This window comes from Lepidochelys kempii, chromosome 15, assembly GCF_965140285.1.
Source record: "Lepidochelys kempii isolate rLepKem1 chromosome 15, rLepKem1.hap1, whole genome shotgun sequence".
Classification (NCBI taxonomy): domain Eukaryota; kingdom Metazoa; phylum Chordata; order Testudines; family Cheloniidae; genus Lepidochelys; species Lepidochelys kempii.
Genome location: NC_136394.1, coordinates 11,245,424 through 11,260,038, shown reverse-complemented (window position 1 = coordinate 11,260,038; position 14,615 = coordinate 11,245,424). Strand labels below are relative to the sequence as shown.

The 14,615-nt window shown below is 47.5% G+C and overlaps 1 protein-coding gene across 5 annotated transcripts in view; it reads right to left on the bottom strand.

Moving 5' to 3' along the window:
• The window catches only part of CABP1 (calcium binding protein 1), a 33,256-nt gene continuing 18,641 nt past the window's right edge, over nt 1-14,615 (bottom strand). For 2 of the 5 annotated variants that reach the window (XM_073312785.1, XM_073312786.2), the window contains exons 2-8: nt 14,197-14,315; nt 8,464-8,640; nt 4,615-4,645; nt 3,889-4,032; nt 2,183-2,292; nt 1,426-1,573; nt 1-611 (exon numbers count right to left, since the gene is read on the bottom strand). In XM_073312785.1, the coding sequence (XP_073168886.1) occupies nt 586-611; nt 1,426-1,573; nt 2,183-2,292; nt 3,889-4,032; nt 4,615-4,645; nt 8,464-8,640; nt 14,197-14,241 (681 nt within the window). In that variant the 5' untranslated portion in view covers nt 14,242-14,315 and the 3' untranslated portion in view covers nt 1-585. The remainder of the gene's footprint in view (nt 612-1,425; nt 1,574-2,182; nt 2,293-3,888; nt 4,033-4,614; nt 4,646-8,463; nt 8,641-14,196; nt 14,316-14,615) is intronic. The other 3 variants (XM_073312783.2, XM_073312787.1, XM_073312784.2) reach the window with 3 other exon arrangements.

The window sequence follows — 14,615 nt, the reverse complement described above, 5'->3', positions numbered from 1 at the left end:
TTCAGTTTGTACATTTATCACCTTTTTTTCCCCCCCAAACATGTATTTCTAGATGCTCTTGGTAAACGTAGCCACAGGAGACACGAGAATGTACCAGGGAGGCATAAATAACTCCAGACAGACACACAGCAAACACGGACACAGTTCACCAAGGGAATCAAACAGGTGCAGAGCATGACCTGCTGCAGCCACCAATCCCAGATGGCTTTGGTTTCATCCCCCAGTCCAAGAGGGTGTCTCCTTCTCTTGCTTTGCAGCAGTTGGTGGAGAATAAAAGCAGGAGGGGAGGAGTCTAAAGTTGCAAACATCTCATGAAAAGATCGTGACTTGTCCTGGCGCTGCAGTTTCCTGCTGTCGCCTTCTCGGAGGAACAGTTCCAGTTGTGGGACGTTATGAGTCTTTCACAGTGTGAAAGGGCAGAGGGGTGTGGGGACCACTTTGGGGCAGGAGAGGCGGGTCATCTCGCACTGTCTCAAATGCATCCAGCCTATAAACCTTTGCATGGGAACGTCGGGGCTAGATGCTCCCCTCAGGTCTCTTCTGCCCTCACTGAGGTGCTGGTTCCTCTTCAGATTAGCGTAACCTTCAACGGGACATCATCCTAACAAACTCTGCAGCCATTGACAAACAGAGAGGCTAGAGGAGAACACACCAACTGCACGAACACATTCCCATCCCACCTCTCTTCATCCTGAGACACCATGCAGCCAACAGGAAAGCCCCATCCCCACTGCTCACTGGTTTGGTTTCTTGACTGACCCTGGAGTGTTTACGCAACAAGTTACAGGATCCCACTAGCCAGGGCAGTTTATCATTTGGGACACCTGCCCTAAAACAAGGTAATGTCTCCTTTCCACACTAAACTCTTTGGTGGACACTGACACAGCATGTCTACACAGCAGCTGGAAGATGTGATTCCCAGCTTGAATAAATGTAAATGCACTAGCTCTGCTCAGGCCAGCACACGAAAATAGCAGTGTGGCCACGGCAGCATGGGTAGCAGCTCAGGCTAGCTACCTGCATTTGTACCCAGAGGGCATCAGGGAGGAAACAGAAATCCACATTGGGCTGCCCATGGCCACAGAGAGGTTTCTCCTCTGACACAAGGACAGTCTGTCCTAGTATGTGATTCAGGGAGACACGCTTAACAATGAGATGCATTGAGAAGAGTTGTACAGCCAGACACTACTAACCAGAAATCTCCTACACCATCCATCTCTCCCCTAATAGCCTTATCCTAACTAGGGAAAATCCTAGGAGATTCTGACCCAGCTGCCTCTCACCCCATTCCACAGATACCTGGGCCTCTTAGAACATAGAGATCATTTTCCTTCCTCCATTCCTGGAGCAGGGCAATGAGCCAGTCTCTGATCCGAAATCCTGCCTGACCCCAGTGAAGATGGACAGTAGCACATTCTCTCTCACCTTCAAAATCCACGTGCCCATCTCCGTTCAGGTCCACATCTCGGATGATCTCTTCAATATCCCGATGGCCCACCTGCTGCCCCAGCAGCTTCTTCATGGCCTCCCGCAGCTCGCTGGTGCTGATCTCTCCATCGCCATTGGTGTCAAACTGCAGGGAGGCAACAAACAACAGCAGAAAGAGCACAGTCAGCTGGAATGGACCCTGGGAACCCACAGTCTCCAGACTCGGGTCCCATGTTTTCCCCTTTGGAGTGCACATATTTGTCCATGAGGTCCCCTGAGTCCCTCCTGGCTCCCTCTTTCCTTCCCTAGGCATCTTCTCTCCTCCTGCTCTGGGGCCAGTCTGTTCCAGCAGGTCCTTTTCCTCTCCTCACAGACCCCATACATTATTACTGTGCTTGGCCCATCTTCCCCCTTTGTTCCCTTTTGGGCCTTTGCTCTCCTTGTGCTCCTCTCTTTTCCATACTTGGTTTCTCTTCTTTCCTTCTTAGGGCCCTCTTTACTATATATGCTCGCTCCTCCTCCTCATTCCCCCACTGGTCTTTTCTCTTTCCTGCCTTTGCTCTCCACTTCTCTCCACTTTTACTACATGAAAGAGGGCACTTATCTGTCTGAGGGGGTCACACAGCACAGGGAATGTTCATCTCTGAGGGGGTCACACAACACAGGGAGTGTTCAGCTCTCTGAGGGGGTGATGCAGAACAGGGGGACGCTCACCTCTCTGAGGGGGTCCCGCAGCACAGGGGGGGGAGCTCACCTCTCTGAAGGCATCACGTAGCTCCTTTACACCAATCATATCTGCAGTTTCTGCCAAAAGCTTTGGTCCCATCAGCTCCACAAAATCTTCAAAATCCACATGGCCGCCCACTTGGGACCAAGGGGAAATTTGTGTGTAAGACATTAATACGCCCTTTTTCCTTAGCCCAGCCGAGCACCCAGGGTAACACATCCACACATGGCTTCCACTGGAGATCAGCCACCCATGGGAGGCACAGCACAAAGAGTGCAGTTCAGGGGGAGGAGAAGCAAACATGACTTTACACCACCTCTGCACCCTCTGGATTCTGGGCAGGGCTGAAAGGGTCCCAGCTCCTCTAAATTACAGCAGCCCATCCCAGGCTGCCTATGAGGGGCAGGCAGTTCAGAATCCCCACAGCACTGTGTGCTATGGATCTGCTCCCAGCATACACCATACCTCAGGGCTTGTGACCGGGCAAGGACATGGCAGCCCCGTGGATGTGTCTCAACAGAGAGAATTCTGCCTCAACCAGCTGTATCTCCTATATGGGCCCTACACTGCACTGGAGCAGGGGAGAAAATCTGCCCCAGAAATTCAACACCACAGCTGGACAAGCTATTTGTAACAAACAATGTATTCAACAAATTAATGCATTTTCCTGTTTATGAAGTAGCTGCAATTGGTGAATAGTTCCTCAAATTCCTACCTGTTTGTCAGATCATCAGCCTGACCTAATTATCCAGCCTGTGGTTCACCAGACCGCCTGATTTAATTATCCAGCCTGTGGATCTCCAGACCGCCTGACTTAATTATGCAGCCTGTGGATCACCAGACCGCCTGACCTAATTGTACAGCCTGTGGATCACCTGATCGCCTGACCTAATTATACAGCCTGTGGATCACATGGCAACCAGTGCCCTGGTTATCTACTATTTGTTATGTGTTATTCTCACATGGTACTGTTTCTGCTCCCTCTCTGGATGATTAATACTTTCTAGCCCAAGGAGTACAACAAATAATGCCTAGTGAATACTCCCGTGGGCACCATACAGCACTGCTGCAGACAGTATAAGGACAAAGAACTGACGATAGAAGGAAAGGGCACAAATACAGCCATATCCAATCACAGACATGTTTGTGAATACACTTCCCCATTATTCCACCTTTCGTGTGACAGCAGATGGACAGAGGGTAGCCCCTCAGCCCATCACTACCAGAGCTATCTCCTCAATACACTCACACCTCAAGCTGAACACCCCAGCATTCTGCTCTGACATAGCACCACCCTCACACCAAAGGATCTCCCTCCTCTTAGCACCCAGTCTCCCTCCTCAGCACAGACCACCTAGAGACCAGGTTCAATACAACAACATGCAGCAGCTGCACAACAGTGCATTAAACATCCTTAAAAGGGCAACAGTTGACTGTGCACACACCAAGGGAAGTCCTATGTTGGTGTGTCTGTCTCAACATATTGCTCTTATACCTCACTATCTACAAACCCAGATAGGTTGGTAGGTTGGAGACAAGCAAACTGACTGATGCCCAGAGAACTAGGCAAACAGACAGATGGACTAGCAGAGAGAGGGTGACAGACAGGCAGGCAGCCAGGACAACAAAGAAAGAGGAACAGATGAGAGCAAGAGACTGACAGCTAAAGCCCAATGCATGGAGGCAGAGAATGGCAGTAAGAGGGGAAAATGCAAGCGAGGGGTCACACTCACAGTTCATGTTGATCTGCTGGGATAGCTCTATGAGCTCCATCTCGGTAGGCATGTAGCCCATGGTCCGCATGCAGTTCCCCAGGTCCCTGCAGTTGATAAACCCATCCTTGTCTTTATCGAACTCCTTGAAGGCTTCTCTTAACTCTGTCAGAGTGAATCCGATAAGGACAATGCTGTCAGTGATGGTATTAGACACAGTTCCCAGAACACCCCTGACAAGGAGTCAGCAGCACTCTGGCATGCTAGGATCTCAGAGATGTTCTTCAAGAAGGTGCACATTCCCCCTGCAGATTCCCTGGAGACAAGCTGGAACTGGAGGAGCTCTGAGCTCCACCACCACGAGCACTGCTGCACAATTCCCCACAGCAGTCCCTGCTCAGACTGCAGAGTCTTTGAATGGCCAGATGGTCAGCACTCCTACACTATGTTCTACAGCCCTCCTGCAGGAGATGGAGCAAATGTGATCTCCCCCAGAATCATCACTCCAACACTACACTCTACAGCCCTTCTGTCAGAAGGTGGAGTGTATATGAGCTGCCCCAAAGTCAGCACTCCTGCACCATTCCCTATGATGTCTTCTGCAGGGAGTGGCTAGAATGGGAACAGTTATGAGCTCGTCTACCTAGTTTTACCCCAGATTTCTCCCCCCTGTGATCAGTCTGGCCAGCAGTATGTTTTCACTGAGCAGAGAGAAAGTGAGACATGGAGGAAGGGTCAAAGTTTTACCTTCAATTTCTTCTGGTCGCAGTTCTCTGTCCTGCAATGAAAGAACATCTTCTGTTAAACCCAACCATTTGATAGAAAAGTGGTCTCAGAATAGCACTCATGAATACAGGCAGGTCTGGGAGCATCACGCACAAGCAAGAAAGTGACAGAAGAAACAAGAAGGTGATGACATGTTTAATCCCATCTACCTGGCAAGGCTTTGACATCACTCCCTTTCCTATTAGAAGGGTGCCAGCAGCTGCCTGCACACTTCTCTGTGGAAGCCCATCTCCATTTCGCCTGCTGCCCAGGTGGCCAAATAGAAGTATTGTTCCACACCTCAGGTCCAGGGCAACACGGGCTTCTCAAACAGACTCCAGCACTCCACTCCAGATGGATGAGCTGGCACTGAGAGCCTCCACAGTGTGCCTGTATCATTCCCCTACAGCAACTCTGTGTGGCAGAGTCTGGCACTGCTGTAGTTTGGAGCTCCTCTGAAGCTCTTACCATATTCCCTACAGTAATTCCTGCTGGGAACATCTGGGTCTGGAAATAGCTGTGAGCTGCTTCACAATCAGCAAGCCTATAGTGATGGAGAGCAACCATGAGCTCTCGCAACCCTATTTCCTAGAGCCACTCCTCTAAGGAGGGACTGGAACTGTAGAAGCAGTGAGTTCACCCCAGATACAAACATTTCAAGCCCAGGCAGAGAAACAAAATATACAGCAGCAAGGTCATCTACAAACAAAACAGGACAAGGATTCACCATGATCAGGAAACACTGCAACTTCAAACATCCAATTTGGGTGTTGTTTTTCAGAGAGGGGAGGGATGTAAAAGAGTATAGGAAAACTCCAGAGACTGCATCAAGAGGAAGAAAAATGAGCGTGGAAATGCACTGCTTTCTGGTTACTAAAAACCCCTTCTAACTCTACTCATGGCTCCCAGGCAAATCCAGAATATCTGAGAATTTGGAAACAGAGATGAAATTTCCTTTCTTGTCTGAGTCCTGGCTTCTCCCCTCATCTCCCAGGGGTCTGCAGCCTCATCACAGGTCCCCGGAGACTGTGCCCTTGATCTGTTTCATAAGGATGAGCTCTTGCTAATTAACCACAGGCTTCTGTGGTAACTCTAGCGGCAGCTACCCGGAGAATACAGCAAAGTAGGACACACACTGGTTTATGTCTGTGCAAACAGGGGCTGTGCCAGAGAAGTGATCAGCTTGTCATTCATAACCTTCCCAGAGGCATCTCTGTGCTGCATGGAACTTTCAGAGCGCTCTAGCTCTGCAGTTTCATCCTTCACAGATCTGGTAATTTCAAACATGTCATCCCATTTCTTCTGCTTTCATAGAAACTGATTTGTAAAAGAGTTCACATTCTTTAAAGCAGGCACAGGAGGCCTCACTGCCTTCCTCTCAGTGATATCATAATGAATTACAAAGACACATGATCAGTAACATAGTGCTTAATCTGTGCCAGGGCTGAGTCCTAGCCCCTCTGGGCTTGGCAGTTCGTAGCCCCGTATCTCCGGGCTTGCCGCGTCAGTTATGAAAGTAAAAAAATTGCTTGAGCCCCGGCACCTTTTTCATTACACATTAAGCACTGTATGCATATCTCCGGCCAAGAGTCTCCAAACTCTTTATGAACTTTAATGACCCCAGGAGTCCTTGAGCACCACCAGTCTGATCAGTAATGTTCAAGATACAGAGGTATCATCATCAAGTCCATTTTACGGAACAGTGAATTGACTCATGCAAAGTTACTCACTGCATCTGTGGCAGCACCTGGCTGAGAACGCAGATCTCCTGCCGTCTAGGCCTGTGCTTTAACCACTAGGCCAGGCTGTAGCACAGTAGATGTCTGAAACCCCATTACAGCCAGCGTCATTAACACACCAGAATGTCCACAAGGAAGTCTCAAGACTTTTTCAGCCTGGGCTCTATTTTGGCACATAGAGGCATTTGCATGTGCAGAGATGTGAGCACTTCTTTGTGTGTGCAGATTCTATCATTAGAGGGGGCCAATGACTGTATGTGCAAAATAAGAGGCCACTCCAGGTCCCTTGGAAAATCTAGCCCAAGCTGTAACTGGTGTTATGAGGAGATTTTCTGTTTTAAAGTCCAAGGAAGCTCCCTTAAAAATGATTAAATAGGAAAACATCTGCTTAAGAAGAAATCAGCTGAAGCCGTGTAAAGCTTTCTGAGGAGAACATATGGAAAAAGGGATACACCTGTTCAAAGAGCTCAGGTCCTAGGAATACACTAGAGGTGATCATCATCATAAGAAACTTTCTGGCATTCATTTATTTCTGTCCTATGCACACTAAATCCTGCTGGTCTAAAGAGTCAACGGGGAGAACAGCTGTTTTAAAATACATTCACTCTGCACCAGGGCTGTTGTCAGAGATGTCTGTGCTCCTCTCTCTGGAGCCTCCTAGGATATTATGAATTTCCAGGCTCTGAACATGGTGGATATAGTCACCCGCAAGCTATTGACATTCTAAATGGAATTTGGATCCAGTTCTTTATATAAGCACATACGATTTGGTAGATGTTTGTGTGCCAGTATATATATGTGTGTGTGCACTTCCTTGAGAATATTTCTGCATGTGTTTTAATGTACTGGCTAATGGAATATGCGATTGTCTGCTAGTGGTTGGAGGCTGCAGAGAATAAAAACTTACAGTGAGCAATAACTTGCCTTTAGCTCAAGTGGAAGGGGACTACGTTTTGGAACTAAAGGTCCTTGATTCTATTCCAGCTAAGGACAAGTGTGTCTTTGCATGTGAGTATATAGAGCAGAGATTTATTATGGAGGGATTCCTGACAACTGGATTTTAACTGCCACGAATCTCAGACATTGAGGATGAGCTTTGTTTGACTGGAAGAGCATGTAATGTACTGGATGAGTATATGCAAGTGTGTACACCTAATCACATATATGCCTGTATGTGTGTTAATAATATGGTGTCTGTGTATATGTGTTTAAGTACGTTAGTATAGATATTAAATGTCTGTGTACAGGGGTATGTGCTTTATATTACTGTGAACATACAGTATGTAAGCATGTCTCTATGTACATTTGACATGTCTGTGTGTATATTTGTGCATATTTTAAGGTTGCAGGAATGGATGTATATGTATGCATATATATGCTTGGATGGGTAGAAATATCGATATGGGTGTGTGCTGTATATTAGAGGGGGTGTAGGTACTGGTACTTGTTTGTGCATACCTTATTTGAAGGTGTGTGAACAGGTAGCTATTTTGGGGTTTGCATGTATGTGTTCTCCTGTGCAGACATGAGAGCGTGCATGATTGTGTATATGAATCTGAGCTTGTGTGTCAGAGTGAATATAGACAGGTTTGCATCTCAGGGCGTATTTAAATATGCTCATCTCTGTGTATTGATGGGCCCAATTTTCAAATGTGAGCACATTATGGGACAGTCAGATCCAGTGAAGCACATATAATGGCCATTTAGGCCCTATGTACTAATCTGAGCCTCCATATATGGGATGTGGATGTCTCATTGGAGTGTCATATTTGAACATTGGAAGCCTCAGGTATATCTGCATCCATATGACTGTGTGAGTGTTTCAGTGTGCACTGATCTATCGATCTGTATACGTATTTCTACAATGCCTACAACCTAGGTGCCAGGGTATCTCCGCACATCTTCCAGTTCACATGCCTGAGCATGTATGTGAGTCTGTAAGTCTGCATTTGCAGGTCTGAGGCTGTATGTTTACTGTGGTTGGGGGATCTCAGAGTCCCATGTACGTAGGCATATGTGTGGCTACACGTTTGCGGCAATATGGGCATTGTGTTTTGTATGTTTCTCGCCCGGCAGGGTGTAACTTACGTACAGGCTGCCTGTTTTCTGCGAAGCCCTTCCTCAGGAAGATGCATGCTGGCCCCAGCAGGTTGTGCATGACGGCGCAGTTCTGGGCCAGCATCATGAGTGGACCTTGGTACTCGCAGGCTGACGGCCCCTCTTCACTGGTCTGAACAGCCTTATAGCAGGTCTTCTCCTCATGACGAATCTTCCCAGCCAATCAGCAGCAAGTAAACAATACAACAGAGGAAGTTACCTCCCCTTCTCTCTCAGTCTTTGATCTGATGTTTTACTGGGCTGCCTGACAGAGTAATTAGCCCTAAATTTCCTTCATCTTTCCATGCTGGGTCCCTCCCACCAGTCTAGTACAGGCTTGTATAGAAGCAGTAGGTACAGGAGTTCACTGTCAATGGCTGATAAAAGTCCAGCCAACCAGGAAGATTTCACTTTGAAATGACATCAAACTTTCTCAAAGCTGCACACATCCCTCCAGCTACAGATGAAAGGGCCAGGATAGAAAATGAACATCTCCCGCCCCTCCTGTCTCCAGCCCCAGAGTAAATGATTTCATGTGTGGCCTGCAGTCTGTGTGTGTACAGAAGGAGATTACTGAGAGAGAAGCTTCCATCAGGGACCTCCACTGAACAGCAGGCACAGAACCTGCACAGAGAGACTAAGTTTGGCTTCAAGTCACTTTCAGGCAACAGAGTTCAACAGCTTACAGCTCTGTATTAACACCTGTACCATAGTCATACTAAAACCGTCAGACAGCCGTTTACAGTGTCAGCGAGCTGAGTTCCAGACAATCACAATTCTAATGAGTTACAATAACTGACCGAGACTATGAGAATGTAGTCTGTCCAGGTCACTTACAATCCAAGTCCCTGAAGCCTTGTCTGCGCTGCATTTTCACAGACCATTCTCAAGGAGTCCACACATCCCAGCCAGTTGGTACTGCAGAATAGAATCTGAGGTTGGAGCTCCAGGCTCCACTGAGGAGTCACTGCTTTCCTTATATAGAAATGCTTTTCTCTGGCGGAAACGTCTCATCCTGGTATTCCCATGCAGCTATAAAAAGCCAGCACTACCCACAGGACCTTTGGTTTTATACAATAAACATTAACAATCATATTTCTGCTTCAGGAATGAGCTCCTGCTTGTACCGATGGCATTCCCAGAGTTCATCTGGGAGGCTTTGTCCACAGCCATTGTCTTTTTATATTGACTCATCCCTTAAATCATGAACTTCTTCTTTCAGGGCTGAGAAACAGGCCACACTTGCTTCCCACTCACACTTGCTCACATTTATTGTAGCTATTTGCTGCGTCTGCCATATGATACTGCATCGCACACATGCTTTATAGTTTACATTTTAAAACACAGTCTTAAGACAATCTGCTCATGTATAATGTCATGTGACTATCCACCAAAAGCACCAAGACCAATATCACACAAAAAGAAACTCACAAAAGAAAGGAAATAGCATAACAGGGTTCTAATTGCAATCACAGATGGGAAGGAAACCCTTTACCTGATTATACATGGCGGATGGAGAATTTATCTTTACAAATATAACAGACTAACATCAATCCACACCTGGCACATCACGGGCGCAACTAATGGTCTTGACATTTGTGTGATAATGACGTGAACATTTGTCACTTTGGTACAACCTATTTTATAAATCACCAGCTTTATTTCTCAGAGTCTTTTTCAATATATAATATGAGAGATTGAAAATATACACGTCAGGCCAAATCTGTCGCAGGAGTAATTCCATTGAAGCCAAATGAAAGGTGAAAGGTTCCAAAGCCTAGTCCTAATCCCTACCTGAGCCACCTAGTCTCTCAAGCTTATTATGAAGTCAGTGGAGTTCCATGAAGGATGAGATTAGCCCATTATTTTCCTATGTGGACAGAAATCACAAATCTGACGAGAGAATTGCCAGAGACACAGAACAGACTGATCCATAGAACCACAGGTAGTGCAGGGAAAGGGAATTGGACTTCTCTGGCCTAGTGTGACACCATGTGAGTCTCCCCTCACCCCTCTGCCGCTAGTGACCCAGGGTCATTAACAGGGCTCACGGAAAACTGCCCTACAAAGCACCAGTTGCTGCTGCTGCTGTCCATTTGCGCTGCCCACCCCCCATCTGGTGCTGGAAAGTCTCCCTTCCCGCATGTGTCCCATAAACACATCAAGCCAAAGCAGAGGAGACACCTCCTCCGCCAGATGGATACAAGGCAAAATGAGGCCAGCCACCTGTTAGTGGCAGAAGCAGCAACATGCAGATCTGAGTACTGATGGCAGCAAGGTAACAGTGAGGAAGACTCAAGTCCTTCTCCTCTCCCCTACCCAATAAAACCCCACAGCCACTCCTGGGGTGATAAAAGCACCTGGCTGGACTCCAACAGAGAGGTGGCTGTAGAGCTGGCAAAAGGTGCCAAACAGAGTGATTTGAAGAATGAAGGTTTCTATTCAGCCACTGTAGAGGCAGAAGCAGAGCCGGCTTCCCCCACATTCCCCTGCCAATGTGCCTCAGTCCTGACCCCGAGGGCCAGTCTGAAGTACTGAAATTTATCCCATTTACACCTAGGTGCCTCTGATGAGACGGTCAATTAGTGTTGTGACAGTGGTGTTTACTGCTGTGCGGTCACTGTGCACTAAATAGGGGGCTACCAACAAGAGACTGAATGGGAATGAATTTCAATGACGATTAACTAGAGACAGATGTGAACTAGGGAGGCGGAGGTGAAAAGGTCCATACACCAGTCCCAAACCATACCCCCTGAGCCATCCCGTCCCTCCAGATTATTCTGAACTTTCTGTCTTGTCTGCCAGAGTTCAAAGTGAGCCCGCTCCCTGCTCTATCAGGGCACTTCACATCCACCATTTCCAGGGCTTCCTCCTCTGTCTAAGCTACTCAGGGAAGTCTCAGTTTGTCTGTGTAGAGATCCTTACACAGCTTCTTGTGCTGCCTCCATAATAAAGAGTGTGCTGGGAGCACTGCAGTGAGAGAAGCTGCTAGGGAGAGGGTTTGGGTGACAGACGATTATCTGTCACTGAAGCTTTGCTTGCCCCCTTGCCTCAATTTGAAATAATGCCCCCCCACAATGCTCAAAGAAGTGCAGAAGGCAGCATCTCTGTCATGCAAAATCCATCCTTCCTCTCCCTGAGGGAGGTTTATCAAAAGCAAGAGGCCTCCAGGTTCCTAACCCTGTTCTCCTAGTTACGTTAAAGTCTCTGTTTCCACTTGACAGGCTGCGTTCGGAAGGAACAAATGGAGGAGACCAGCAAGAAGAGGGCCCTGCTTGGCATCATTCTAGCCAAGGTGGTTCCTCAGTCTCAGAACAGGACATGAAAACTCAGTGGAGCTGGGGACAGTGGGAGAAATCTCCCTGACAAAGTCTAGTTCAACTTATGTCCCATCTCTCCTTGCTCACTGAGTTTCCCCTCACTCTGCCAATGTCAAAACCTGAGGAAGAGAGGAGGAATGTTACACAGAGCGGCAGTCTGAGGTTATGTCATGTAATGGTCTGATCCTAAAAGGTACTGAGTAACTCCAGGCTGCAATGAGGTCAACAGCGGTGTAGGGGACTCAGCACCTCACAGCACTGGGCCCTAAGGCCTTAATATATGGGCCAAAGCGAAGCTTGCAGAGTTCTATAATGTGGCCTGTGGGCTTCCTCACCTTAACCCCTTCATTCCTACTCTCTGGAACTATGTGCAGAATGCATCACTTTAAATGGCTCTTAGGAATGAAGAATTAAATACAAATAAAGGCAGGGCCTAAACAAGCTACAAGACCCAGAATGCAATGCTCCATTTTGATCTAAGCAGTCAGGGCCCACTGCATGCTGGGACCTGTATTCTCTGGAAACCACATCTCCACATGAGAGATGAGTGCAGGTACATTCTGTTCCATTTTATGTGCATTGGAGGCAGACTGCAAATTGCCAGAATGGCCCTTTCAGATGTGCAAAGTTTAGGCACCTCCAGCTGGCTGAACCCCAAGTGCCTCTCCTGCTTCTTCCCCAGGGTCACACTGACCAAAAGGGAGAGCTCAGCACTGTCTAGCTGCTTTGGAATGAATTGCCTCATTACATACCCCATAAATCAGTTGGGTCTGCTGGGGTAGGTGGGCTCCCTCCCTCCCACACAGCAATGCTTTGTCATTACCAAGAAACACTCCAGATTTAACTTGTGTCTTGTTTGTGGTAGCTGAGCTCGCAACCATGAGCTGCTCCACAAAAGTGACAAACCCAAGGCCAGAAAAAATTCACTGCTAGCAAGGCCTCCACACTGTGAGAGTCCTCGTGGCAGGGCCGTTCCATGGCTGGCAAGGTACTCAGTGACTCCAGGCTGCAATGAGCGTCCTCACAGCAGCACCATTTCACTGCTGGCAAGACCTCTGCACTGTGAGCTTCCTCATGGCAGTGCCACTTCGTTGCTGGCGAGGTCCCCTCATCATGGCTTCCCCACAGCAATGCCATTTCACTGCCACTGAGGCCTCCATGCCGTGAGCTCCCTCAGTGCGGTGCACTGCCATTGCCTATTACAACCTTCCCCTTTGTAAGGAACAAGCAGATCATTTCGTGGTGAATTATTATTTGGTTCAGCGTCCCCAAGTGAATTCCTTCCTCCAGCTGGCCTAATGGGCACATTCTATCTCAACGCCTTCCTCATCCTGATACGCACAGTGCCCAGGGAGAACCATTCCCATTGCCAATTCAGCCCATAGTGGCAGCACAGCTCCTAAATCTAATTAATCCCTGAACCATTCTGAGACCTAAGCACACAGCAGCCCACAGGTAAAATGCAACCAGACACACATGGCAGTACAGGTGGGCATGAATGTATACGCACATGGGGCATGCTTACACATGAGGGAAAGCATGAACACACATACCTGAGCAAACATGACCAAACACATGCAGACATGTACCACAGAAAGCAGGCACCCACATATACATAAATACGGGCACAAACATGAATACATACAAATATGCAAATACACAAATACTCAGATCCACACATATGTGAGGACACCCAAGAATAAATGCACACATGCAGACACAAATGCGCACACACACACACATATATGTGCGGACACACGCTCATGCATACACTTAACCACACATCCTCACTCACAGATGTTGCACACATATGCATGAGTATGCACACACATTCAGATATACACACGGAAATGCACACACACGCAACACACACATTCATGTGCTCATTTGCATACACATAGAGAGGGACATATGCTAACAAATTTGTGTGCTCCCACACTTTCACATGCACACACAGAGAAACAACACAAATATCCACACCTTCACATGCACACACGTCGATAGACAGATACGTCTTAACTTGCACACATGCATACCCACACAAATGTGTGCACACGCTCACACGTGCATATATAACCAAATAATATGTGCACAAACACGTGCACCACATGCAAGTGGACAAATACATGTATATGCACATGCACACACTTACAGACATGATGGAAACCTGCCTACTCACGTACGTACACACCTATTCACAGACCAGCTGTGGCGTTCATCATCACAGGTTCTGAACAGTGCATTTGCATTAACAGCTCTTAGGAAAAGGACTTCTGGAGGGAGCTGAACCATTTGCAGACAAGTCTGCATGTTTCTCCCACCTTCCCTTCCCATCTACCCACAATGTCACCCGTCCCAAGAAGCAGGGTTTGAAACACGCATAACGCACTTGGATTCAGGGAACATACCTTTTTCGAGAGGTTTCTCAGTGGAGACTTCACACAGTTGCCCATAATATGTTGAGTCTGCCTTTCCGATGGACTTGGTTATAAAGGAACCGAGGCAATTGATTCCATTAAAGGTATTCCTTGGGAGCAAAGCAAGAAAGGCAGCACCAGTCAAATCCAAAAAGTTATTGGCTGCTGGGGCTTCCCTCTTCAGGGAGGTTTTTCTCTCTGCCTCTCTCTCTCTCTCTTTCTCAGAGTCTCCCTCTCTTTCTGTGTTTTTACTTTACATTCACTTTCTTGAAAAGATGAAGTAGGAAGAGAGGGAGGGGAGAGAAACAGAAAGAGAGAGAAAGAGGAAGAGAGAGAGGGAGGACAGAAAGAGGGAGGTGGAAGTATAATCTACATCAGATTAATGCTCAAATCCCTCCCACCCCCCTCAA